This window comes from Blennius ocellaris (assembly GCF_963422515.1).
Source record: "Blennius ocellaris genome assembly, chromosome: 7".
NCBI classification, from domain to species: domain Eukaryota; kingdom Metazoa; phylum Chordata; class Actinopteri; order Blenniiformes; family Blenniidae; genus Blennius; species Blennius ocellaris.
Genome location: NC_137656.1, coordinates 5,687,014 through 5,714,362, shown reverse-complemented (window position 1 = coordinate 5,714,362; position 27,349 = coordinate 5,687,014). Strand labels below are relative to the sequence as shown.

The following is a 27,349-nucleotide window of genomic DNA, read 5'->3' as shown; positions in this document are numbered from 1 at the left end:
TCTGTCAAAAATAACCAACGGCTTTTAAAGGTTTCTGTCATTGCTGGAAATATTGACAGTAGTAGTACTATCAAATATCTCTAAGTGAAGCTCAATGCTTGGACTACAGAGGGAATCTTACACTGAAGCCATTTTTGTCCCATTTATTAAATACTTTAGATGAGATAAATATCTCTACATACAGCAATATGTTTCAAAGTGAGTGACAATATAAAATACTATGTTAAAAAAATACAAAATCAGTGTGATTGATAAAATACGACAATATCAAGTTATATCCTTGACCCATAACCATACATTTCCTCAGATTGGCCCAATCCCGTGTAGTTTACAGTCTTAATCGGTCCACATGTGCACATAAACAACATTCATTCATGGGATCGTCTTATTGCGTCACGGGATTTTGTATTTGGCCAACGGCACAGACATTAAACGTCTCCCCGTTATTATTGAATGAGACAGAGTGAAAACTCAGTGCGAACTTTCCCAGAAGATGTAAACATTAAAAACATTCGTTAAAAAAAAAAAAAAAAATGTTTGAGCCTCTGTGGTGCTCAGTCCACTTTGAGCTGCCTGGCTGTGCTCAGCAGAGCCAGAGGCACGATGAAGGAGGCCGAGGTGATGAGGAAGCAGGCCTGCGCTCCGGCTATCCAGTAAACTGCAGAGAAAACACAACGAGTAAAACACGAGGGAACTGAAATAATTAAAAAGCTGCAAATGATCTCGAAATCTCTCACCGGAGGAGGACACGAGAGGTCCCAGAGCTCTGGCCAGGGCGCCCAAACTACGCAGGATCCCCATCACGGTGCCTTTCTGACTGGCCGAGCCTGGAAGGGCAGCCACAGTCAGTTCAGTGAGCGCGTTGCGTCGTAATGAAGAGTGCCATCGTCAGTGGGAATGAAAAAGCAGGCTCACCGTGGTCAGAGACGAGCGTCGACAGGCAGGGAACCACGACTGCAGCCGCTGTGGAGACAAGAAGCTTTATCTGTTTGCATGCTTCATGTTTTTGAAATCACCTCATACGCTGATGAAAATCAACCGTGTTTCATCCATGTGTGACTGATTGGGAGGGTTTTACTGTGGCTTGTGAAAGTATCCACACCCCTTATGCAGCCCAATTATGCAGCATGTGTTTGTCTATCACGTCAATGCATTTAAATTTGTAGTTGAAATGTGACAAACTGGAAAAGATCAAGGGGTCCGGATGCTTGTTCAAGTCACAGTATGTCTTTATTAATTTAAATAAAAAGTCCATCATTTTAGCAATCAAATCATTTCATTACCTGCTACACTGTCATGTTATAAACTTTGGCAGACACTTGTCTTTGTCATTAAGTTTGACTGCACTCTCATCCTGCTCAACCACAAAATAAAAGGTTAACAGAGCAGAATGTGAATGTGGTCCATCATTATTACTGCTTGGGACTGTTCACCATTGTGTTGATGCAGTGTTTACGTTGTGCTGCGCTTGCAGCTGACGAGACGGAGAATTGTCTCAGTCTGCACGGTTTTAACAGCCTTCTTTGAACAAAACTCATTGTACGGGTTGAGAACACCCAGCGTAAGCCACAACAAGTGATATGCTCACGATTGCTCATGTTTTGTCTGGGACAGGCCAGAATCACTCAGCGTTTACTGCCTCAAAGCATGAAGGAGTGTGGCCCTGACTGAAACCGACACGGGCTTTGGGAGAACATGCAAACTTCAGCCAGAAAGTACCTCACTGCCCAGAGTTCAAAATGATGATTTGTAGTTATCCATACAGGCTTTGTTTCCTGTCACATCACTATTTGACCTTCTAAGCCCAATAAAAACTCGACTAGCAGCATAAACAGTTTCTCCTGACTTTGTTAGTCTTGGGTCGATGACGAAACACACGTACTGAAGCAGATTATTCGGGTTGCGAAATGCTTTTTTAACTGCTGCATTGTTGGTACAGTAGAAATTGTTTTGACGTGTCTTATCAGATACTGCAAAGTAATATTTAGTTCAAAGAAGTTCACTTCTGTTTCAGTTTAAGTAAAAAAAAAGAAAAAGAAAAACATTCTTACGTTGCATCATATATGCTGTACTAAGGTTTTCTGAAATGACCAGGTTCTGCATATTATTGTATTAATTAATTCATGTTTATATATATATATATATATATATATATATATATATTAACCTTTTTCCCCCACTTCCATTTGATTTAATTTCCAAGAGTGTATTTTGTTCTGCTTAGTTTGAATAGGATTTGTTATTGTTGCTACTTTCCAGACACGGTGACTCACCAAAGGCGTACAGTGCCAAGCCGACATAAAGCATCGTGACGTTCACGGACAATCCAATCAAGATGAATGCTGGGATCAACATTAGTATCGCCTGAAAAAAAAAGCAAGGAAAAGTTACAGCGAGGTCAAATCACCTAGAACTTGGGATTATCTGAAATCCAACCGTGATGCTCGTACCAGACGAACGGCCCTGATGTGGTGCCCTGGTTTGATCCTGCGAGCATATCCTCCCTGGATCAGAGCCATGATGACACCGATGAAGAAAAACATCTTGCCTTGGTGCATACTGTTGTGAGATTTAAAAAAAAGAAGAAGAAAACGTAAGCTAGTTTTTGTTCCTTTTTTTCTCACTACATCCCAATAAACAGCTCGGGGCTTTATCTTTGACTTCCCACCTGGTGAAGTGGAATCGCTGGTGAGTCAGAAAACTTAGTGTGAACTCCAGGCCGGAGAACAGGAAGAGGTAGCAGAAATAAACCAGGCCCAACATGCGAAGCCGCTGCATTTCTGCAAGAGAAATACAGATTCCTATCAGCGTGCCAAGGTTCAATCATGCTTGATAAATGGGTCAAAGGGGCAAATAAGCTCCAACCCTGCTCGGGAAATCCATTGTGTCCAATGCTTACGTTCTTTAGAAGGAGGCTCCTCGGTCCTGGTCACGGCTGAAAACTGGAACAAAGATATGGGGCTGAGGAGGTCCCGGGAGTCCCCGCAGCTTGAAGACGAAGTCTAGGATGAAACATTGTAAATGATCAGGCTGTCGGTTTATGTGCACTGAAAGTGCACTTTCAGATAGATAGATAGATGATAGATAGATAAAATAAGGTGCCTAAAATGTAGTGAAATAGATAAGTGGAAATAGGTTCAAACAGAAGAATAAATAAGAGTCCATGTTAAAATAAAGTCAAAAATAAATAAAAGACCTTGATAATCCTACTCTCAAATGTGTGGGTTTAATTTTTAAAAGAATTGCTAAAAGCCGCTGCCTCCTAACTTAAACTAAGCAGCTGGGTTTGTCTCACACCGACCGTCTCCACAAACGGACCTCTCTGTCTTTGGTTAGTGTCTCTGGCAGCACGAGCCAGATGAAGAGGAGATCGGCGGCGCTGAAAGCCAAGGCCAGCATAGCCGGAGTGTGGTAGAAGTCGTTTCCTGCTGTCCTGTAGCTGATGGCAAAGTAAGCTCCCAGCAGGGGTCCGACGGTGAAGCCTAACGAGAAGGCCACGCCGATCATCGCCTGCACGAATGAGAAGCAACCGTGAGGATCAGATCCTCGTCGTAACCGATGCTCCAGTGCCTCCGATCCCGATCGTGATGAGAGCCAGGACGCGTGTACCTACCATTCCTCTGTTCCGTGCCTTCGGGCAAGGCAGGTCAGCCACGACGGCAGTGCAGAGGCTGACGTTCCCCTTACAAATGCCCCCAATTACCCGGAACAAAAGGAACATGCTGAAGCTCCGGGAAACGGCCCAGACTGCGTAGGAGGACATCAGCCCCAACTGAAAAATAAGGCGTCCATTTTTATCTGAATGAATCGGCACTGTGACGAGGTGGGGAATGAATGGTGACAAAGTCAGTGACTCAAAGATCAGCAGGGATTAGGATTACTACGTTAATAAACATAATTCCGTATAAGTGGAACACTGGCTTTTTTTTTCTTCTTACTGTGGTGAGAATGAGTAGAGGTCGTCGGCCATGACGGTCCGACAGAGCGCCCGTCACAGGCGACGACAGGAACTGGAGCAGAGAGAACAGCGACCCGATCAGGCCTGCAACAGAGAAAAAAAAAATCAACCAGTCCTGGGATCAGCTCCGGCTCAGCTCGACGGGCAGTGAAATCAATCTGACATACCTCCGAACAGGACGCTGTTGTACTTCTTCTCCAAAGGAATCCCAACCGCCTCCCTGAACCAGTCTACGACGCTCTGCATAGACTCGTACACGACATCCTGTCAGACCACACAACACAGAGACCCAAGCGTCACTTTAACACGGTTCTACAGACTCCTCTTCCAATTAGTCGGCTCACTCGTGACTTGGTCGGGATTTTACACAAAACTCTCTCTGTGTGAGAGCACATTGCAATCTGCACCTCCAAGAAATCTAATTCAAGGCCACCTTTTCAAGGTCAGCCAGGAAAATGACAAATGCATGATTAAATACCACATTTTTGTACTTTCTTTTTAGTTTGTCTTCAAGAGGAATCTATTTCTGCTCCACTTCTTATGTTTCTTATTTATTAAATCATGGTTTTTTTTACCAAAGTATTAAAGGCATGTCTCAAAACATAATGGCTTAAAACACTTTCTTGATTAAATGTGCCCACATAAAACACTCTTCTAATCAAGTAGGGTGTGTAATAATACAATATACAATACAATAATACAATACAATACAATAATAATATAATACCATACAATCTAATACAATATAGTAATATAGTTTTTTTTATTAAAAGTGTGCAAGTGTGAGTAAAAGAGGATCCAGTTTTTAGCAATATATAAAAAATAAAGGCTTGTACACCTTGCGATTTGGTTGATCTTTTAAATAAATAAACAAGAAGTCCACAGACACAAAATAAAAATGCAACAAAGCACTGAAACCGAACTGACCCCAGTTTGTGCATAATGGTCCAGAATGGAAGGCAGCAGAGGTAGAATGAGGGTGAATCCCAGCAAGTCGAGCAGCAGTGTGACGAACACGACGCGGATGACCTTCGATGAGAAGGAGCCTCCATCGTCTGCAGGCTTGTTTTCCCCCGACATTCCTCCGCCTGAGTTCGGCAACACTTCTGTTTCTGTTGGACGCACACAACATGAGAACACGAGAACAAGTGTCGCCTCACTTCCAGGACTTTTCAAGAGAATATCCCAATCTGTTTCATTAGCATGTATTATTTTCTCAAATGATCTGCACTGACAGAAGGTCATATTGTATCTTATTTATTGAATATTAGCATACTTCACTTCATGTTTTTTGGTTGTTGTTTTTTAAGCAATTGGGATGAACTGGACTTAAACAGTGTCTCTATTCCCCCTTTAACTTGCACTGATGGAATAGTTATTTATTGTAGCACATTATTGTCTTTCTATAATTCACATACAACATCATGCATCTGGTTTGCTTCTACAGTTAATGATGCTGTGTTTAAAGAAGGAGTATAGTATAGGTATATATAGTATAAGTATAGTAGTAGTTTTATTTTATTCATTTGCAGCATCAGATAATTATATTAGTAAACTTTAACCTCAGGGTTCAAGTACTGACCGGGGTCTTTCTGGGTGGAGTTTGCATGTTCTACCTGTGTTTCCTCCCTGTACTCTGGTTTCCTTTCACAGTCCCCATGTGAGGTTAATTGGTGACCCTGAACGAGAGATAATGTTGTCTGCTTCACGCTTGCAGCATCTTTAAGGACTCCTCAAACCTGGCACATGGGCTGTTTACAGCCTTTTCCCTCAGGCAGGCACTTCAGGCGCCCCAGGACCAAAGCTTACAGTTCTCTTTACCAGAGATGTCTCCCTTTTAAACTTTTAACCCCTGCAGACCCCACTCCACCATTGTTCTCAATCTGGATTCTTCCTCCCACCAACCTTACCTCTACACATGTGCACCCATTTTATGATTGTATGTCTATATACGTCTCAATTGTATATCTGTACATTTAGTCTATATATTAATATTTATCTATATAAAATATGTACATATGTATATTTCACTGTCATTTGATCTTTTGAACTGTTGACTGGGTTCGCTCTTCTGTTCATACAAATAGAGATATATAATCACACATTTCTGAATATAACAATGGGATGCCAAATGACTTTTTATTACTTTGTACTTCTCTGCATGTAATGACAATACATTTTCAATCCCAATCCCAATCTTGCTTGCATTGCCTCAAGATGTGAGTGGTTGTCTGTCTCTCTGAGACACCTCAAACCTGTTTGTTTTATTGGTCATCCATTAATCTCAAAAGTTGTGGGATGATAGGTAATTCAGAATTGTCAGTTAATAATAATAATTATTATTATAATTCTTATAATTACTACTATTATAGTTTTTGAACCTTCATGCACACAGGGAAAACATACAAACTCCACACATAAAGGCCCCAAACAGGATTCAAACCAGAAATTTTCTGAATGTGAGGCAGGAGTGCCATCCTCAAAAGTCTTGCTGACAGATTGTTGACTGAACACATACTGTATGTCTCAACAATTCTTCTCTTTCAACGAGTTTTTTTTTGTAAGTGTTTCCTCCTATCTATAAATCTTTCAACAGACCTACATTAAGCAGGAGCTATAAAATGTGATCAACTTTACTTGTACTGGTAATTTTTTTTTTTTTTTTTTACGTGTGGAACTTGTGGATGTTGCCAAATTTTCAACGTTTGTGTGAAAAGTTTGCTTATTCCAAAGATACATGTTTATAAAGAGGATTGTGTGCCAGGGTGTTACTTAACTTCTTTTACAGTAAGTCATAAGGAAACAGGCTGAGAAATGCGACGTTGAAGGAAGAAGGAAATAACTCCTCTGCGTGCTCACAGCAACAAATCCTGCTCCATACACTCTTCTCATTACTCGTGAAGTAATCTATTTGTAATTAAATACAAATAAAACAACCCAAATGAAAGACGCAATGTGTTCCCTGTGAGTGGATGGCAGTGTAACCGGACGCTGACCCCGTGACAACACCGGCGGCAGCATCTTCACTTTACACGGCGAGATCCGAGACAAGGTGAAGGATTTTACTCACTGCGTTTCCGGGGAGAGCTGCTCTCACATCGAGGTGTGGAAGGTTTCTACCTCCTCCTCCTCCTCATCTGACCATTATAGTGAGTCCACACACCAGGAAGCGGTGTCCTCTTACATTTGGATGACAACAGCGCGCCGTGACCAATGACCGCAAACACACCACGGTGCGTTCAGGTGCTGCTCGTATTTTTCTTACTTCACCTGGTTTCATCCATATGAAACCTCTGATGATTATTTACTCTAACGAATAGTCATATCTTATCTGATCTTATCTATCTCATGTTTTCATACATTATATCTCATCTGAGCAAACCTAATAAAATCTCATCTAATCCACTTAAATCTCACCCAATTTGATTTTATGTAATCTTGTTTCATCTCATCTAATCTCAGCACCAAATGAACTGTAAGTGGCCCTTGATCTAAACTGGAAAATTAAAAAAAAAGGATTTCAATGTCGTTTTTGCTGTACATCATTGTGCAGTTATGAAGTCAAGGCAAGGGGAAATTATTTTTTATAGAGCACCATTCAAACACAAGGCAGTTCACAATGCTTTACAAAGAAATATAAGAAACACAAAAACATTCTCCACCTTTTCTTGACATATGTAAATTTTACTGTTACTTCTTAATCTAATAACCTATTACATTGCCAAAATGCTATTATGATAATGGCTCAAATATCCCATCACATGTGCAAAGTTTTATATGATTGGCTTTATGAGATTTGAAATAGCTAGAATGACTAAACTGGCCAATATTGGTTATGGTGATGTAACATCATTCAAGATGTCTGATGTTGCCATTTTGTATTTTTTTCTACAAAATCAGAATATAGTCTATTCTGCATACAAGATTTAGTTTTTAGTTTCACATCCATTGCATTCATGTGCTATTAGGACAATCATTTTACATGCAGTTTTAATGACTTGCACTTTATGAACATTCATCAAGTGTTAACAGGAAAAAAAAAACAGGTATATTTTCATATTTTATTTAATTTTTAAAACATAGCTTGAAAATATAACAAAAGCTTCATTGTGGAACTGCAATACCAAAGTAAATGGTACTTAGATGAAACTGCATAATACTCAAGTTGTTGAAGCAGCAGTCTGTTTCTACTCCCATTGGTTTTGAGGTTTGTTCACATCTTTATGTTTAACAGTCAGTTAAAGTAGATATATAAAACAGGTCAAAGTGTAACGACTAGTTTTACAGCAACAGATTTTATATAAAACACATCGTCACAAAATGCAGGGGAGCGGAGAATCAAAAAACTTTATACATGGACATCCATTACTGTCAGAAGAAAAAAAAACTAAATATCTTAGTTGCACACAGTGAACACTTGTTTTCCTGAAAGACACCACTTTAAACTCTGAATGCAAGATGTCTACAGTAAAAACGCATTACAAAAGGTTCCAAATATACAAAAACAACAACACTTGATCAGTAATCAGTAACAGTTGAAAGACAGTGGACGGTCTGTCGGAGCTCCTTGGGTGTGCAGGCGAGAGTCGAAACGTTACATCCCATGACGCACGGTGTGCAGCTTCAGTTCAGAGCTGCTCGCCAGCTTCCTCCCACAGAGCTCACAAGTGAAGCTCCTCTTGTCTGCTGGTGAAGAAGGGAAAGTAAAACCTGGGTGATTCACACTTTCTCAAGTTGTGATTAACTAAGACCCATTGAGTACACGTGTTCAACACATTTTTGTGTAGGCGAAGGTACTCCAACTTCAATAAATGGATTTTTGAATATGCAGAATGACTTTCTCTCCAGGAAAAGCAGATGCGAGTTGGAGCAAATGCACCGAGTTGAAAATTACTCTATGGAGTGGAAGCAGCAAATGCTTCAAAGCAGAGGTCCCCAACGAAAGCTTTATTTTGAAATTGTGCAGTTAAATCCATTAATCTCTATTCAGCCAGTACTTCTTTACCGCACTCGACTCCCTCAGTTGTTTCCGTGCATCGTTAAGTCGTCAAACTAACGTAAAGCAAACACAGCTGAAGAGCTTCTATGACAGGCTCCTCACCTGCCACGAAAAGCAAAGCTCCATTCAAAAGAAAATACCAAGAATCCTGCTTAAATTAGGACTTCAACAAGTGATTCTCATGCTCCAAATCAAGTGTATAACGTGGTGAGCTGCTATCTAGCGAAGCCATCAAAATGAGTTTTTGGAATGAGTAAATTTACGTTACATATCTAATAATGAAATTATATACAAGACACTTTATTGTGCTTTATTATGTGTGTTTGACCTCCTTTCATACACCGTCTTGTCAGGCCGCAGAAAAAATTATATTGCTTAAAATCGATCCGTGATGCAAAACAGGCTAGGGACCACTGTTTTAAGGAATACGACTCAGATTTTAGATGGTTTGTCGCTGTCAAACAAAAAAAAGATGAGGAAATATTATGAGATTCATAGTTACCTGTGAGCTCACTGGCACTCTGCTGTTCCTTGCAGGACTTGGCGTCATCTTCACTGCTCATGTTGACGTCTTCTTCCTTCACCAGATGATCACCGTCCTTCTCTTGCTTGCAAGAATCCAGGAAGTGCATCTTATCCTTGAGGTATTCATTCTCCAGCACTGGCATCTCTCTGCATGTATACGGTGCGTCGTCGTCGTTCCTCCCACTCTGCTCCTGGTCCAGCTGGCAAGTCGGAGAGCCGTCTTCACGGCTCAAGCTCGGCTGCTTGGGCAAAATACTGGGCGGGAGAGTTTGAATTTCGCTGGTGAAACTCTTTTTGGTCTTGATATCAGTGACATGTGTTGGACTGATTTCTGCCAAGTTCTGGTCCTGAGTGATGCTGCTCTGTTCATCCCTCGGGGAGGTATCTGGCTCCATTTTAACCATTCTGTCCGGGTCGGGCTTCTTCAAGGTCCTGCAGAGACTGCCGTCGCCGTCAAGCGTCAGGATGTTGCGCAGGATGTCGTCCTCTACGCTCGCCTCAATGGTCAGTGCTCTCTGTGACTCAGTGTGCTCGCCTTCATCAGTGATGTTGGAGTACGTGGGCGAGCTCCCCGCCGTTTCCCCGCCTTCATTGCCCCAGAGTTCTGCTTGGTCTTGCTCGTCGCTTTCTGACCTCAACCCAGGCTGTGGTTCTGGCTCATGCTTCTTTTGCTCAGCAATATGAATGTCCAACAAAGTCTTGATGTTGGGGCTTCCTCCATTTCCTTCCTGACCCTGATTCTGGTTCCCAGCTTGCTGAACGTCGCTGCAGTCTGTAAACAACTCCTCCATGTCCTCGTCTTCGCTACGATTGCTGCAGAGCTCTGCGTTGGACAAAGGCTCATCTTCCACGTAGGGGGTCTGACCAGACCTGGCCTCCAGCTGGTCGAGACGCACCTCACCCACAAGTTCATGATTCCTCATGACCTGTCCAAAAAAGAGAGGAAGGAGAGGCTGACATGTCTGTACACATGGAGGTTCAACTTGTGTTCATATTGATTTCGCTTTACTGGTATTGTGGATAGTTCCATTGAGACAAGCATGGACAGGAGACAACCTGAGCAGTGACAGGGACCCAAAACACCACAAGCACTTGAGTACTACATTTGTTAAAATCTACACTATTCTCTTAGGTGAAGATACTGCATAGCGGGAGGTTGATAAATGCTCTCCCTTATTAAATGTTCCTGCAGTTGAAATGCAGATAATATTGATGCAGCCAGCAATGCTGTTTTTGTGCCAGTGGAGATCTAAAATTAAAACCATCATGTTGCATTTCGTTGACCAGAACACTTCAAACCCAAGTCATTGTAATGGTTACGGAATCTCTGAATGCTACCAAAACCAAATCGTGTTTTACAATCTGAACTTAGGACTGCTTCAAGTTGGAAAAGTTTAAACTTGGAATTCCAACAACTTCCTCTTCCCCACATATCCCACAACGGCATACTGAGGCAACACATGTGAAACCTACAACAAACAGGTGACGGCATCTCCATCTGCTTAGTTGAAAGTTACACATTGGACTAATGACAGAATTAGTTCAGCATTATGCCATCGATTGTCATTTTTTTCCCCCTATAGTGATGTCTTCAAATGGGCCAGTATCTTCAAAAGAAAATAACTTAAGCGGCATCCCATAACTCTAAAAACAACAGATTGAACCAAGGTAGACACACAAATTCCCCACAGAATGAGTGCATTTTTTTTCCTCCAGATGGAGGAATTCCAGTAATGCACTGTTGGGGACTACAACCACATCCTCACCTGATGCTTATCGTTCAGGTGCGCCTCCAGGTCGCTCAGCTGAGTGCAGTCGAAGAAACAGAGCCGGCACTTGTAGGGTCTGACGTCGTCGTGCCTGGTCATGTGCAGGCGGAGGTTCTCCGCACTGCTGCTCATGAAGGTGCACCTGTGACAGCGGAAGACGACGCCTCGGAGGTAACGCGAGAGTTTCGGGCGGCGGACCTCTATTGGCACAACGCGGTTATCTGGAAAAAAAATAAATAAATAAAAAGAAGAGACGGGCGGAGTGAGCAGGATGCGGCAGACGGGGGTGACGAGGAGCGCGGAGAACACAGACGTACGTACCGCGATGCAGGTCAATGTGATCGATCATGTTGTTCTTGTTCTTGGTCTGGTAGAGGCAGAAAGGGCAGCAGAGGTCTTTCTGATGAGTCGGCACAGACTGACAGCTGGAGTGGCCCATCAACATGTGCATTTCTAGGACTTTTCTGAAGGAGGAAACCAAAATACAAATTGTGACAAATATCTAGAGATTGCCTGTGGTACCAACAATAAACTACATATCTCAAGTGAAAGATGACCTCTGTAAATATGTGTTTATGACTATTCATATCTAAATTTTGACATCCTTTGTGTACAAAGGCTTAGGCTTTGTGTATGCATGTGCTACATCGTAAATAACAATTTGCCATATTGTGAAATATTGTGATATATAAGTAATATAAAAGGATACATGTTGAAAACTGAAAAGATTTTATTTTATTTTTTTGTAGAATCGGAACAGAGAAGAGTATTTTTCCCCAATCAGTGTCCATCAAATATCAAAAATCAAGCTCAGTCTGTGGCAGTATTGGAAGTATTCTCAGGCATTTCTACATGAGAAACATAAAATCAATTCAAATGTGCCGTCAGTATTAGCTCGCAAATATTCAAAAGGTAGAGAACATGGAAATATGTGGACGCATTTTGTAATTTGTTAAAAGCTCATTGTGTTTTTGAGAATTGACACACTATCAAATTAAACACAACGTGATATCTTTAAGTATTTTTCCTCACTATACACAGGGATGATAGCATTTGAATTTTGAGATGTGTCCATAGAGTCAAATCTCTGAAACGTATTATCCAGGCATAAATATGAGGATATAGATGTAACAGGACATACAAAAGCTATCAAATACGCTGTGATATAAAACCATTGGCATGATTATTTGGACAATTAGGTGATAAATGTGGAGGAAAAAAGAAATACTTGATTAATCCCACAGGGAAACTCTTCAACTTCCAGTAGATTGGCTTTTGCAACGGTGGTAAAAACCATCATCAGATGTGAAACGCAGGAAGTTAAAATCTTCAGCTTAATAGTATGAAAATGAATATGTGGGCAAGAAGCACGAGTTTAGAGTCAAATGAGCAATACCGGGTCTTTTATAGCACAGTAGACAAATACTCCAATGTTGAGTTGTTCAAACTGGAACTGGTGGAAAAGTTGAGTGCAATGTATGTTAATTCAGCATGCTGGGGAAAATGTCTGCAGCGTACCTTGACTCGGTAAAGAACTCGCACTGTTTACACCGGTGCATCTTCTTTCCGTGGCGGTTCAGGTAGTGCCGCCGGATACTCGACAGGTGTTCAGTGTTGAAATCGCACATCTCACAGTAAAGCAGACTGTCCCTGCGTAACCTCCACTCTTGCTCATGCGCGTCAGCGTTCCTCTGTGCCATGAAGTTGAAGTGGTTGAGCTGCCTCCTCACGTCCGGAGGCTCCAAGTCCATGGAGTCTGTCAAATGGACACGGTCAGTCAGTTTAAGTGGCTTGTTTTTAAACAGATTTATTTGACAGCATTGAGAGAACCTATACAGCTAGAAATGGAGCACTTGCTTTCAGTCACTGCACGTTTGTCACCAGGATCAGACAAGCTGCCGGTTTGCTTCAGTAGTTCTGGAGGCTCCATGCCCATCCTCTCAACGCTTTCCTCACCAACATCCTCATCGTGGATGGCTTTAGTCAGATCCACAACATCTGGACATTCAGGAGCACAAAGACGATGGAAGGAAACCACAAGAAAAGTTCATGTGAAAGAGGCACAGCACACCATAAACACCAAGTTCTGCAGACATAAGGCTTTCATACAAAGTTTGTAACTTGTACATATTCTAGGTTATTCCATAGAATTTACAGGACATGCATAAATAAGCCACCGGCTCCAGCCTGTGATTTTCTTGGTCAGTTAAAATGAACAGAATTTGTATTTTCTATGTGCAGAATTATGACCAGAAATAAAACATAAATCTTACCTTGATGCTTTTTCTGAAAATGACTCCACCACAGGCCAAGCACAGGTGCTCGGTATAAACAGATGCTACACTGAAATGGTCTCGTAACACCATACTTGTATATGACGTATTTGGAAACTCTGTGCAGAGAACAAGAGAGAAATTGAATGATAAAACAAAAGTAAGTCCTGTTTGCTATGTGAAGCCAGTGACAATCAAAAGCAAGAGACAAAAACGAATTCTGTTCTACTGCCTTGAAATGACTTGTATGTTGTATTTGGTGCTGTTTAAATTAAACTGAATAAAATAGGATACGACACTTGTGAAGCTGAAGGCTACAACCGTTAAATGGAGCAGAGTGTAAACATGGGAATTCACAATTCACATCACAAGTGTAAACATTTGTAGTAAAAACGGAAGCTTCTCACCTGCTGTCCAGGTCGGTTATGAACTTGCTGCCAAAGTTCTTGATAGCTGCCATGGTAGCATGACTTCGTTCATGCGAGAGCAAGACTTTTGGGGATATGAACGACCGCCCACACTGCTTACAGGTGTGTTTGTTGTCATTTCCCTGTGGCGCCGACTGCTTCGTGTCGTCCAGTTTGGGAAGAGACTCGACAGGAATGGTCGACAAACCGGTCAAATCCAACGGTGTCGCGCTTCCTGGTGTGAACTCCTCCAAAGACTCGAACGCGGGCTGCTCATCGATCATGGATGGCTGAAAATAAAATAGAAATGGTGTTGAAATAATTTCTTCTAATAGAAACAAAGAAAGTTCAAATTTGTGTTCTGGATAAATTAACATACCTCAGTGGAATTGGGATCCAGTGTAGACTCTTGGAGAGCTGCCTGCTTCATTGCCTCCTCTTTCTTGGTTTCTCTGTGTTTTTGCATGTGAATGCCGAGCTTTTTAATGCCATTTAACTGTCTAATGCAATGCTTACACATGTAAAGCCCCGTTGATTTCTTCCTTTCTCCAGTTGACAGCACAACAAAGTCCATTTGTATTTCTGAGCGATGAAAAGTGCAGTAGTGTTCAAGGAGCAGCTCCTTTGAGTCGAACGTCAGGTCTGGACACTTTATACACCTATTGTGTGGGATTTGCTCACATTTTTCCTCAGGTAATTCAAGCAGTTTCGACATCTTGAAGGATCTCCGCTTGTTATACTTCTGCAGCAGCTTCATTATAACATCTGAATTCAGTTTGTGAAATTGTTTGTAGTGAGCTTGCAGATATCGCCGGTATAATCCCCTGTAGTTGCACATGTGGCACTTGTATATTTTTGACTCGGACTGCGTTAGCGGAGACTGTGATGAGTTTGTTTCACGAGCAACCGACGGGGGATTTTGTTCAGCATCAACTTCGGACATTCCGTCTCTTCTCTCGTCGCCCAAAGACATTGAGGTCTGAAACCTGTGAGGAGCCACATTTTTATATTTGTCCAAATCGTTCAAAGCCGTTTTACAGCCTTTTTGGCAGTGGAGTTTATATTTTCCTATTGACGTACAAACATGTGAACATTTTTTACACACATACCCTCCCAGTTTAGTTTTGGACCCTTGCCGACTACCGATGAGGCGAGTCACTTGGATTGTGTCTATTTGAAGAATATCCGTCTTCACTGTGAAATTAGGATGTTTCATTTGACAGTGGGTGAGAGTTCCGTGGGGGCTGGTGTGCACATATAAACAGAATGGACACCTGTAGATCTGTATTTTACCCTCCTCTGCCGATGTGCTCGATTCAGAGCGCTGCTCACTTGATGGGGAGCCAGAAGATGTCGCGGCCGGCTTCGGTTGCATGTAGACTGGAACAAAGTGTGCCAAGTAGGCGTCCTTTCCATGTTTCATAACGTAATGACCAGCAAGATGCTTTCTCGTGAAGTATCTTTTGGAACAGACCACACATTTGTACAAGGAACCCTTTGAAATTGCATATTTGTTGTTGTGCTGAAGACGCACGTGTTGACCCAGCTTCACAATGGTGGTGCAGACATAATGACAATGCAGGCACTTAAACTTAGAAGGCCCTTTCTTACTTAGAAAGGCCTTCGAAAGTTTTAATTTCGTAGCACCATGGACTTGAGGCAGGACTATCTTACATTTGATTGGTGGCTTCGAGGCTGCTTTGAGCTCTCTCTGTGCAGCAGCCACAGAGGTCACGGAATGGTCCTTCTCCCGATGCCTGATCAGTTTCGACACAGTTCTACAGAGTAGAGAGCAGGTTGTACATATGTACGCCTTAATTTTCAACATCCCACTATGATGTCTTGTTACCCATTCCAAGTTTTGCACCCGTTTCATATCCACATGAATACTCTCTGGCTCGGCGGTCAGGTCGGGATGCTTCTTCTGGCTGTGCGATTGGGCCCATTGGTAGCAAGTGTTGACGAAGCTGCAGTGTTGACATTTGTACAGGCGCATGCGTGTCTTGACTTTTGTTGACTGGACAGTATTGTTCACATCCTTCTGGTGTTTTAATCCACAGTGGGTGTTGAGGCCATGGTGGGTGCTGAGCACTGCTGGGCAAAAAGGGCACTTGAACTCCTGAGAGGATTCTTCGTCATCATCATCATCACCATCTGATTTCTTCAAATCAAGTGGCTCTTGAAAAGAATCAAACGGTGGGCGGGCTTCACTGTCGTCTTGAACTTGGCTGTGTCTCTCAGTCCAAGGATGATCTGTACGAAAATGTTGTATGACACTTTCTAATGAGCTTCCTTGAAAAGAACATTCGCTGCAGGGATACGTCTTGACTTCACTTTGTCTGGACGGTAAACCGTCATTGCGGTCATCGTCGCTTGTTGCGTCTGTGCTCATCACTTCTCGCTCCTTATTTTTAGGAGGCGACGCTGGGGCACCGACATGTAGCTGAGTTAACACGTAGTTGAGGGTCAACTTCCTATACGGGTGTCGCTCCTGGCAGTGCTTGAAGACGGTGGGTCCATGTTCGTGGGAGAAGACGCAAAACTCGCAGTGAAAGCCTGCTTGTAATGATCCTTGTTTAAAACAATACTTCAAGATCTCTGAGGCCCGATACTTTTTATCATGAACTCTAGCCAAGTGCCCCCTTAAAAGATAGACACACTGTGTCCTGTATGGACATTTATTACACAATAATGACCTCAGCAGTTTCTGTTTACCTGATGAGATTTTGGGGAGCTTTGTTTCTTTTACCGTCTTGACTTTCTTCAGAGATTTATCGATTTCTTTGTGTACTGTTGCTTTAACTTGCAATATCCCTGCCTGTTTGAGGACGAGAGATGTGTACATTTCAATGGTGGAACGCTTCTCTTGGTGTCCTTGATGTACTTTTCTGTAATGCCTCAAGACTTGGGAAATACCAACATGCCTGTAGTTGCAAAAGTGGCAGAAGAACTTATGTCTATCACGTTTGTGGATGTGCGGACGAGGTAGACGAGTCAAAAACGGGAGCTCCTTTGGTTGAGATTTTGTTGTCTCGAGTTCCTGTAAAACAGAATCTGTATATTTGATGACGTCTTCCTTGTTGGTAACATTGCCCATGTGCACTCTGATATGATGGTACTGGATTCCTTTTGCTGAAGGGTTTGCATAGTTGCACTGTGAGCAATAAAACAGTTTGGTTGGATCTGCATATAGATTAACTTCAGTCCAGCAAGCATCTGTATCATCGTTTGCTTCAACTTTCACCTGTTGCTCAGTGTCAGAATGACGGGATGGAATGGTTTCGGACATCTCGGCTTTACTAAGAGCTTTCTTTTTCTGCACCTCAGCACTGTACCTACAGATCTCGTCAGTGTTTGCAATGTTTTGTAAAACATGTTTTGCATTTTGATGGTGAAGCACACTTTTCAATTTGGAACTTTCGAATGTGCAGAAAGGACAATAAAAAATGTCAGCATTTGAGCAGGAAGGATCATTGTGTTCATCTAGCGGAATTTCTACTTCTTGTTTGATGGACGGATTCTTTGACTTGTCTTTTTTCTTCAAAGATTTATCCACTTGATTATTTGGGGACTTTGACCGACTCTCACAAGTGTCGAAAGACAACCTGATGTCATTTGGAGGTGATGGCTCAGCTTTGCCTTTCTTTGAGGGATCTGAGGGACTCTTCAAAGCTGTAGACTTTGTTAATGCCGTCTCAGAGTTTGCAGACTTTTCAGGCGACGTCGGCTCTGTTGTGTGTACTGTGAAACGAGCCAACTGTTTGATTTTGTCAATAGTCATGGCCTCTTCCGGGTGGCTTTTTTGATAGTGAACATGCATGACAACCACCGACTTGTGACTGAAGGCGCAGTTGTTGCATTTGAACAAGGTCACGCCTGCTCCTTTGGAGGTGGATTGAGGGAAAGTGGTACTTTTGGCTTTTTTCTGCGATAAGCAGCCATTCTCAGGAGAAGAATCTTCTGGTTTTCTTTCATGTTTACTCAGTTGATGTGACTCCTTTGGGCATCCCGTCACAGAGTATCGGTAGTACAACAAAGAATTACTCACTTTGTGGTTTGGGTGCATTTCACTGCGATGTTCTTTCAGATTTTTCAATGCAGTGGTGTTAAATGGGCACAGAAAACATCTGAAAGCCAAATTAAGCTCACTTACTTTCTTTGTAAATACATTTGGGGCATCTGGATGGTCTTTCTTGTAGTGCCTCTTGAGGTTGGCTGTGCTAGTAAATTCCACTGGACACTCCAGGCATCGAAACGTAGCACTCTCATCACTGGAGTCCTGAACGTAGGTGGCGTTGTATCTGACGTAAGGGTGGTTGCTCTTATAATGGTTTGACATGCCTCTGACGCCCAAATCACTGTAGTCACAGTGCTTACAAAAATAAACCAATGCGCCCACGTGAGCAGGATTCCTCTTTTCACTTTCATCTTCACTAAGTTCGAAGTCGAAGTTCTTGCATGATTTGCGATTGCTTGCATTTTCATTCTGTGGAAGAGTTGTATCCTCTGTGTGTAATTTTGCTTTTTTAACAGGGCCACCTGCTGGACTGTCACTATTAGTCCTCTTGGCGACATTCTTGGGGAGTTCTTCTTCAGATTTTTCCTCAGTTTTTGAGTTGTTCAGCGTGGCAGCCCAAAGCGCGTCATATCGCAAAGAACAGTGAGGAGAAACTGTGTTTATGTCAATCGACTGTGCATTGACCTGAGACACACCGTGACTGTTTGGGGTCGAGCGCAATGAAGCCTCTTGCAGTAGCAGAGTTTCTTGTGCATCGTCAGGGTTTGTGGACTTCCTGGTAGATTTAGATGTTGGCACTAAGAACTTTGTGATGGTTTGCATCGGTTTTGTGTATATTTTCAGATGCTTTGACAAATTAGTCGGGGATTTAAACTTTGAGGAATTGCTTGGATGTTCCTTGCGCTCAGTTAATGTTATTTTAGTGTCAGGATTTTGATCACTGGCACGAGGGCCCATCAAACAGGACACCTCAGATTTCTTCACACACTGGCTCAGGTGATCCTTGAAACCATCCCCACTGTCATCTATAAAATCACAGTGTTGGCATTTCAAATCACTTCCAGAACTGCTGGGTTTCAAGCCAGAATGTGTGAGAGCAGCGTCCACATTTAAGCCGTGGACCTTGTTGAGGTGCTCGAAAAGGTACAACTTGGATTTGAGGACGAGGGGACAGTGGCTACAGTGGTAAGGCTTTGCAGAGGACACTGTATTGCTGCTTTGACTGACGAGGCCGGAGTTGGAAAGCTGCACGGAATCTGCTGGAGTAAGTAAAACATGGCAGTAAATACTATCCGATCACGTGACGTCTCGAGCGACCATCATGATTGATACGTACCGTTTTGCATGTTGCGTTCCTCTCTCAAGGTTTACATGGAAAAATCAGAGCTGCCCAGCACCTAAATCACGGAAAAGCGCGCGTTACTAAATTACACAAGAAGTTCAAACTTAGTAGAACATCTCAAATAACTTCAAACGAGGGCATTTCTGAAAGAAACCGACGGAGAAAAGAAAAGGGGGAGCACTCCGCCTCGGTGTTGAACTTTCCAAGCAGGACACAGGAGACCTGCAGTCCGCTCGGTAAACTCACTCTGATCACAATAAAGAGGAAAAAGTGAGCAGATATAACGCGGGTCTACGCTCCGCGGGTGCAGGTTGCGTACTCACGAGTGCAGATAGACTCAGCCCGAAGGCTCACACGACAATCATCCGAGTAGTTGTTGATAACGTGAAGAAGCCACACATTTCCGCCATTTTTCCCGCGAGTACCACTCCGTCCGGCTTCTCCTTCCGCCCGGGCTTACAAAAAAAGGAAAAGCGTGTGTGGCTCCACGCTCCGATGTCTCACTGCACTTCCACCCGGAGTGCCCGGCCCTTCACAATAAACAGGTTAATTCTGTATTTCAAATAAAAGTTGTCGTTTATTGTTTGTTTTTTGTGTTGTTATTTTTTTTTACTGTGTTTGGGATTACTGAAAAGATGTAAATATATGTATGTAGTGATGTGTTCAGAAATTAAATCGTGTTTTAACCTTTTTTTTAAAAACTGTTCGTAATGAGACCGCAGTCGGAAGTAGTATGATTATTTTCGATATTTTACTTTTTTAAAGTAACGCCTAACTTTTAAAATGTAATTTGTTTCCTAAAGTTCTTTTTAAGATATAGTATACTTAAAAACGACATATTAGATGTATGGCATTTCAAAATTAATAGAATAAGCATCAGTTTTAGAGTGTACTTTTCATCTGGATTATTTATTTCTCTTTTCTGCACATATCATTATACAGCGTAAACCAGTGGCTCTCAAACTGTGGCACCCTAGTGGCACAGGCAAGAGCATCATATCCTCGAAATGATATTGTAAAAATATTAAAACGTAAAATTAAAATAAAAAAAATTAAATAAAAAAAACATGGATTCCAGGAGATAAGTTCATTTTGGGTCATTCTTAAGTCTTGTTGTGTTACTTAGAAAAAGAGCTTGGATGACTGTAAGTGTCAGTTATAATGCTACTGATTTGTAGTGTGGCTGGAAAACAAGAGCGATCATCGTATTACAATGAACATGTCTCCTATGTGTCTACAAAACAGTGATGAAACGCCATGTATACTTATTTATTTCTTTATTCTGGGTTAATGCCTTTTTGTGTATTTTATGTATACATATATATTTCACAGTCTTAAAATATTTTATGTTGTAAGACATGTTAAATTAAATATGTGTTATATGTGTGAATGTATGTATGCCTAGATAGCAGTGTATATAATTTATTTATTTTTTGTATGTATGTATGTATATATGTATGTATGTATGTATGTATGTATGCATGCATGCATGCGTGCGTGCGTGCGTGTATGTATGTATGCATGCATGCATGCATGCATGCATGCATGCGTGTATGTATGTATGTATGTATGTATGTATGTATGTATGTATGTATGTATGTATGTATGTATGTATGTATGTATGTTTTTGACATGTATTAAAACCTCATTGTTAATTAGACTAGAAATGGCAATATCTTTGAAATATTTGCATTGTTCTGAATCGATTATTCGATTAATAAAAAAAGAGTGGCTTTCAAAGTGGTCCATCATTGGTTCCGGAATGAATGTTTCTTGTCGTGCGTTAATAGGAGACGTACCACAACACGGAAGAATGTAAATATATGACCTGACAGCCGCATGTCGTTTCTTTCGTCCTATAAACACACATTTCGTCTCTGTTTCTCACATTGTAAGTTGGTTTTGGTTCTGTTTCGTACAGTTATAAGGAGGACAACATGAGGCAGCTAACCGAAGCTAGGATTAGCCAGCATTTTACATTAACAGTTAATATTAGACATATTATGAACGATTCAAGCGGTGAATAGTGATATATGTATATTTGTTTTAATGATAACACAGTTAAAATAGTTGGACTGTAACTCAGCTCCGTATTTGTGCAGCTCATACTCTGCAAAAACAAAAGAAAAGGCTGTTGAAGCAAATCACTGTCACTCTGTGGAAAAGCTATTGTGTTTTCTTCTTCTTTGTGTGTTCAGGAGCTACTCATTGAATGGTTAAAAAAAAATGCCCATCTGACCTCAGAGAGGCAAAATGTTTCGAGCCAAGCTGAGCAGCCTGCTGACCGCAGACACTTTGAGGAGGATTCATCATGGAGGTGGTTACTCCTGCATCTCAAGCCTGTCACACTGCTGCCTTCAAAAGACATGGACGAGGACTGAAGGCTGCTCAGAGGCCAGGATTTTTCAGCACTGCAATGGCATCCGGCCATCAGCTAGAGTGCACAGTGGGAGAAGATCCTTCAGTTTATCCGCTGCTGCCATTGTGAACTCAGCACCAGTTCACGTCCAACCATACCTGCGATTGATGCGGCTGGATAAACCCATTGGTTTGTATATTCATTGAAATGTATGTACATATTTATTTCACCAGGTAAGCCATTTGAGAACCAGTTCTCATTTACAGTGATGACCTGGCCAAGAGGTAGCACTGAGGCACATTTGATGTGGAAGTTACATAACCTTAGTCGAAGATTGGAAGAGCCGTCATTTTGACCAGATGTTGTGCGGCGGACTGAGTAAAGTAGAATTTGTTTTGGCAAACATCTCTGTTACGTCAACATGTTAGATGTCAATTATATCTGAGTGCAGTGTAGTCATTGATCACAGATGAGGTATTTTGCACAACTGGACCATCACAAATATCCACACTGGATCATGCACACATTATTAACACTTAAACTTGTTCTCGGTCTGTTCTGCCAAGTGGTATCATGAATCAATGCATTTTTTTTAATTGTTTTTTTTAAAATGATCAAATCACTGTTAACTCATTTGATTCAGACTGTAAGGGAAGCCAATTCATCGACACAGATAATCCTCAATGGTCCATTCCAAGCTTGGTAATGTGAGTTTGAGGCGTCATCATCAGGCACATTATAATTGGTTTAAAAGTGTAAAGTAAATCAGTAACACCTTAGTGTTACTCACAGTTGGTCTCTGAAGTTGTAGTAAGTAGAAGTGAAGAAACTGAGATTAGGTTTCATTGAGTGTAAGTCATAGGAAAGTGTGCATGACAAATACTGAACCTTTTAATGATTCTTTGATGACATTACGGCTGGTCTTGTGAATTTAAAAGCTGCTTTTCTCACATATTGTTATTCAGCCAGGCTTTACACAGCTGAAGCTGGAATGTTTTGCTATTGCTAAGTGTTTATTTGAAACGAATGCTCAGCAAGGTAAAAGCACGGCACTGTTTCCACACACAGATTTTATGTTGCTGGTATGAAACTCGTTGGATAAATTACCATTTAATCTTTTCAAGTCCCTGCTGATAGAGTTTTTATAGACTATTGTCACTCCATATTTTGAATACAGTAGTCCAACTGTAGTATTAAACCAGTTTAGCAAAACTGGAATATTACAATAACATGTCCAAAAAAGAAAAACTGAACACGATAAACTATTTGATTTAAAAAATATGATCTAAAAGAAGTCAAGGGATGCTGTGCGTATTAGCCAAAGGAAAAGTATCGGGATGATGATACCTAACGGTTAGTGTCCTAACATCTCCAGAAAAAAAAACCTGTTCTGTTTCTCCTTAATTTTTAAGCTGTGCATTTTTTTCTAATAGCAATCCTCTGACTTGACCCCTTGACTTGTGCTGCAGGAACATGGCTGCTGTACCTCCCCTGTACGTGGAGCATTGCTCTGGCGGGCGACCCCGGCTGCCTGCCCGATCTGGGCATGCTCACTCTGTTCGGCACAGGGGCCCTGCTGATGAGGGGGGCTGGCTGCACCATCAACGACATGTGGGACAAAGACTTTGACAAAAAGGTTTTATGAGTCTGACGTTCATCTCACTCTGGGGATATTTCTCCCACAAAATTGCATCCAGTCATCCGTATTCAGTCAGAAACATTCAGCTTTGTACTATATGACAGGAAAAAGAGGACTTGCTCTCGGCTCTGATTGGTTGAAACACACAATGTTTTCTTGCAGGTCACCAGGACCGCCTCCCGACCCATCGCGTCCGGAGAGATCTCTCGATTCCAGGCACTGGTCTTTCTGGGCGGGCAGCTGTCTCTCGCTCTTGGGGTTCTTTTGTGCCTCAACTATTACAGGTTGATTCCTTTTTTTTGAGCTTTAATTCAAAACAATTGGACGAGAAAACAATACAAGATGCAACCAATGCATACATTCATGAGTGAGGGAATGAATAAAGTGTGGCGCTTCAGATGGTTACTAATGCTTTTGTTTGTTTTTTAATCTCTTTTTAGACCTGTGTCACTTCACTTGCTGTTTGTTTATGTGCAGTGTTAACCCTTATACCTTGTTAAGGAAATATTTGTAGTTGTGAGATGCATTCATTGAGATATCCTTGTTTCTATTTTCATATGGAAATACAAAAAAAAGGTGTGTTTTTCACTTAAGAATATGAACGTTTCATTAGTAATCTTTGTATGTTAGTTTAGTTAACTCTTAACAGGTTGAAAGATAAAAAGTTGAAGATAAACATTTTATATGTTCCACCATTCTTAAAGAAGGGTTAGTAATTCTCACTTCTGTTGGACTCGCAGCATAGCTCTGGGTGCTGCCTCCTTATCCCTCGTCATCACCTACCCGCTGATGAAGAGGATCACCTACTGGCCACAGTTCGTCTTGGGTATGACCCGCTCATTCTGTGCGGTCCTCTGTATGAAAGTAGCGTCTCACACCGTCTGTGAAGTTAAAGTTCTTTAGTGTTTTTGTTCCCTTTCTTTTAGGGCTCACGTTTAACTGGGGCGCTCTGCTGGGCTGGGCGGCTGTTAAGGGCTCCTGCGATTGGTCCGTGTGCCTTCCGCTGTATTTCTCAGGCTTGATGTGGACGCTGATATACGACACGATATATGCACATCAGGTGACACCAGAAATAACTGTGTTTAGTTCCTGTGAAATATATCACTTGAGAAGGGTCAGTATTTCAATGAGTGAAAGAGTATTTCCTGACACACAGGTGTGTTTTTCCAAAAATATCAGTTAAGAAAAATTTTAACTTTTAAGTTTGACTGACAGCATCTAAAATATATGGGATTTTCACAGTTTCATAAAAATCTAGTTAAAAACTTTTTCCCTTGTATTTGAGATGCTTCTCTATATGAGATGTTTAATTTTAACCAGTATGTGGTGAGAGGACACACAGATATGCATACATATTAATAGCTAAACAACTTCAAGTGTTTGAATTTCCTTTTGTTTATTATATTGTAGATATGATATTTCACAGATTTATTTATTTTTTTTTTCCATTTCTGAAGGTGGAACTGAACAGATAACCAATGTCAAGTTTTTTCCCATGGTTCTTTCCTTTTTAACTAGGATAAGGAGGACGACATCAAGGTGGGAGTCAAATCTACTGCGCTGAGGCTCCAGGACCAAACCAAACCCTGGCTGAGTGGTTTCGCTGTGGCCATGATGTCGGGACTGGTCGTAGCGGGCATGAACGCTGAACAGACACTCCCATACTACACAGTCCTGACCGCCGTGGCTGCTCATGTGGCGCGCCAGGTGAGGAATAAATGCATAGTCTTGCATCAAGTAAACGAATTTGACGCGATTGTACTACTCACTAATGTTTTCCACGTCATGAGATGCACAATGTTGCCAAAATTATTCGCTCGCCTGCCTTCACACGCATATGAACTTGAGTGAGGTCAGACACTGACGTGGGACGAGAAGGCCTGGCTCACAGTGTCGGCACTTAGTCATGCCAGACGTGTTCGGTTGGGTTGAGATCAGGAATCTGTCTCGGCCAGTCGAGTTCTTCAACACCAAACGCTGCAGAATGTTGGTGACCTCTGCACATTGTGCTTGTCAGCGCCCGCAGACCCCGCTCTGTGATTGTTCGTGGCAGAGATGCTGTTATTCCCAATTGCTTCCACTTTGTTATAGCACAACTCACGGTTGATTGTGAGGAAATGTCCCATCTGGACTTATTGCACGGGTGGCATCCTGTCACTGTGCCAAGCTGGAATCTACTGAGCTCCTGAGAGCGACGCATTCTTTCACTAATGTTTACGGAAATAGTCTGCATGCCGAGGTGTTTGGTTTAACACGCCCGTGGCCATGGAAGTGATTGGAACTCATTAATTTAATGATTTGGAGAACTGAGCAAATTGTTTTGGCAATGTAGTGTATTATTTACAGCTCCATAAGCAATAAAAAATACAAGTCTTATGCTTATTAGATGCTTAAATTCTGTGTGCAGCTGTCATACCTGCTAAACTTAGAATTTTGCATTAAATCTTTATCATTTTAATTGATTAGTATACTTTTAATTATTGAGTGTATTTTCAATATGCTCAAAAGTTTTAAAATTCTGTGTTTAAATCCAATATTGTTTACTCTGTAGTAATTTTTTTTTTAAATCATCAATTTTACACATAAATAAAAAGAAGCGGGTAAAGGCCAGTGATCCTTATATATTAGTTGTTCCTGTGCCTCTCATGCAACTTCGAGAGCCCCTCAGGGTCACACACTTTGAAAACTACTGGTATGAATAACATACTGTTAAGTGATATTACTCAATATGTTCTTCCCTCTCTTGTAGATTTATACACTTGACATCAACAAACCAGAGGACTGCTGGAAGAAATTTGTGTCAAACAAGAATCTTGGACTGTTGCTATTTTTAGGCATCGTCACAGGCAATTTGTGGAAACAGCGAAGGGAGGTTTTGCTGCAAAATGAAGAAGAAATCAGAGACAGTCAGTGTTCAACATGAATAAATACACAATATGGTTTTTTTTTTTTTTTTTTTTTTTTTTTTTAAGAATTCAGATAATTGGATGCACACTTTGTACGTGTGTTTTTGGTTGTTGTCTTAAACAACGATACATTAAAAAAATGTTTTTAAAATAAAGTAATATGATTTCCCTTTATGAACGTACATTTAACCCGCAGTATGCGTTATTTTCTTTTACCACCAGGGGGTGATGTTTCTCTTTAGACGTCTGATCAATGAATTGTGCACCAGCCTCGGGTTTTGGGTTGGTCATCTATCCATATTAATCTACACCAGTCTTCTAAACCTATTTTATCATGACTCAAGTCCTGGAAGCAGGGAAGTTGCTTTAACTGAACTTTTCATTAAATTGTAAAGCAAGGCAACTTTATTTGTGTACCATATTTAAGTGCAGGGGGGCACCTTGTACTGATCAGCAAACTGTCAGAAGCAATGAGCATATGAGCAATTTAGAAAAAAACAATTAGCCTCAAATGCTTTTGGACTGTGGGAGTGTTAGGTCACTTTAAATGTACTGTGCAGATATTAGAGGCCAAAGTAATCAGATTACAGTAATGTAGACAATTGAATAATACAATATGAATAATTAATACAGTTTCCTTTCATTGAGTAGAATCACCGGACCAAGTGGAAGCACACGTCTCTCAATTCTACTGCAATATTAATGCAGTTAACAACAATGAGTGTTGACCCAGATTAATAAAGTGTAATACTTCCTCCATGTTGATGAAAGATTTTGCCACAAGGTGTCTGTGAATATGTTGATCTGCCTTCACTGACAACGCCCAAGTAAACTCCTACAAAGTAATTGAAGTGAAACCAGTTCCACCACATGGGAAATTCAAAAGTGCGATGTGCCTGGTGTAAACAAGCCTCAGAAATGTAGTGACGTTGCATCACCCAGCAAACTCTGACACGCTGCTCGAGGCCTCAGTGGTCCAGAAGTGTCCATCACATAGTCCACTTCACTAATGGGAATGTTCAGATGGGTTCTTCCAAGAAGCAAACCCTGCGGCATTACTGAGACGTTCGCTCGTCTTCCAGTGAGACTAATACTGGATCCTTAATCCCAGTGCCAGACAGCAACAAGCAGATACCTGTTGATAGAAGCTCCTC

General features: G+C 41.5%; 3 protein-coding genes across 4 annotated transcripts; 1 reads left to right on the top strand and 2 right to left on the bottom strand.

Annotated features, from left to right (window-relative positions):
- Positions 1 to 128: 128 nt before the first annotated feature.
- On the bottom strand, positions 129 to 7,139 carry mfsd10 (major facilitator superfamily domain containing 10). Of its 2 annotated transcripts, XM_080499169.1 has the most exons (13): positions 7,029 to 7,139; positions 4,886 to 5,070; positions 4,126 to 4,222; positions 3,939 to 4,042; positions 3,614 to 3,772; positions 3,319 to 3,510; positions 2,900 to 3,002; positions 2,669 to 2,780; positions 2,451 to 2,559; positions 2,274 to 2,364; positions 916 to 963; positions 738 to 827; positions 129 to 658 (listed from the first exon to the last, which is right to left on the bottom strand). In XM_080499169.1, exons 2-13 carry the CDS (start codon positions 5,036 to 5,038, stop codon positions 555 to 557), a joined length of 1,362 nt encoding a protein of 453 aa, XP_080355295.1. In that variant the 5' UTR covers positions 5,039 to 5,070; positions 7,029 to 7,139; the 3' UTR covers positions 129 to 554. The 2 variants fall into 2 exon arrangements, with proteins under 2 accessions (XP_080355295.1, XP_080355294.1); XM_080499168.1 differs by having other exon boundaries at positions 129 to 827.
- A 1,005-nt stretch (positions 7,140 to 8,144) lies between these two features.
- On the bottom strand, positions 8,145 to 18,771 carry LOC308132761 (zinc finger protein 462-like; the record flags this gene model as incomplete). The annotated part of the gene is made up of 11 exons (XM_080499943.1): positions 8,145 to 8,644; positions 9,460 to 10,408; positions 11,249 to 11,472; positions 11,573 to 11,715; positions 12,770 to 13,007; positions 13,133 to 13,249; positions 13,525 to 13,643; positions 13,932 to 14,221; positions 14,311 to 14,999; positions 15,075 to 16,487; positions 17,520 to 18,771. 11 exons carry the CDS (start codon positions 18,769 to 18,771, stop codon positions 8,553 to 8,555), a joined length of 5,526 nt encoding a protein of 1,841 aa, XP_080356069.1. The 3' UTR covers positions 8,145 to 8,552.
- A 2,346-nt stretch (positions 18,772 to 21,117) lies between these two features.
- Positions 21,118 to 26,215, top strand: coq2 (coenzyme Q2 4-hydroxybenzoate polyprenyltransferase). Its single transcript, XM_080498989.1, has 8 exons — positions 21,118 to 21,182; positions 21,490 to 21,839; positions 23,120 to 23,286; positions 23,452 to 23,573; positions 24,030 to 24,115; positions 24,216 to 24,349; positions 24,808 to 24,996; positions 26,039 to 26,215. The coding sequence occupies exons 2-8, from the start codon at positions 21,545 to 21,547 to the stop codon at positions 26,210 to 26,212; spliced, it is 1,167 nt and encodes a 388-aa protein (XP_080355115.1). The 5' UTR covers positions 21,118 to 21,182; positions 21,490 to 21,544; the 3' UTR covers positions 26,213 to 26,215.
- Positions 26,216 to 27,349: the final 1,134 nt, after the last annotated feature.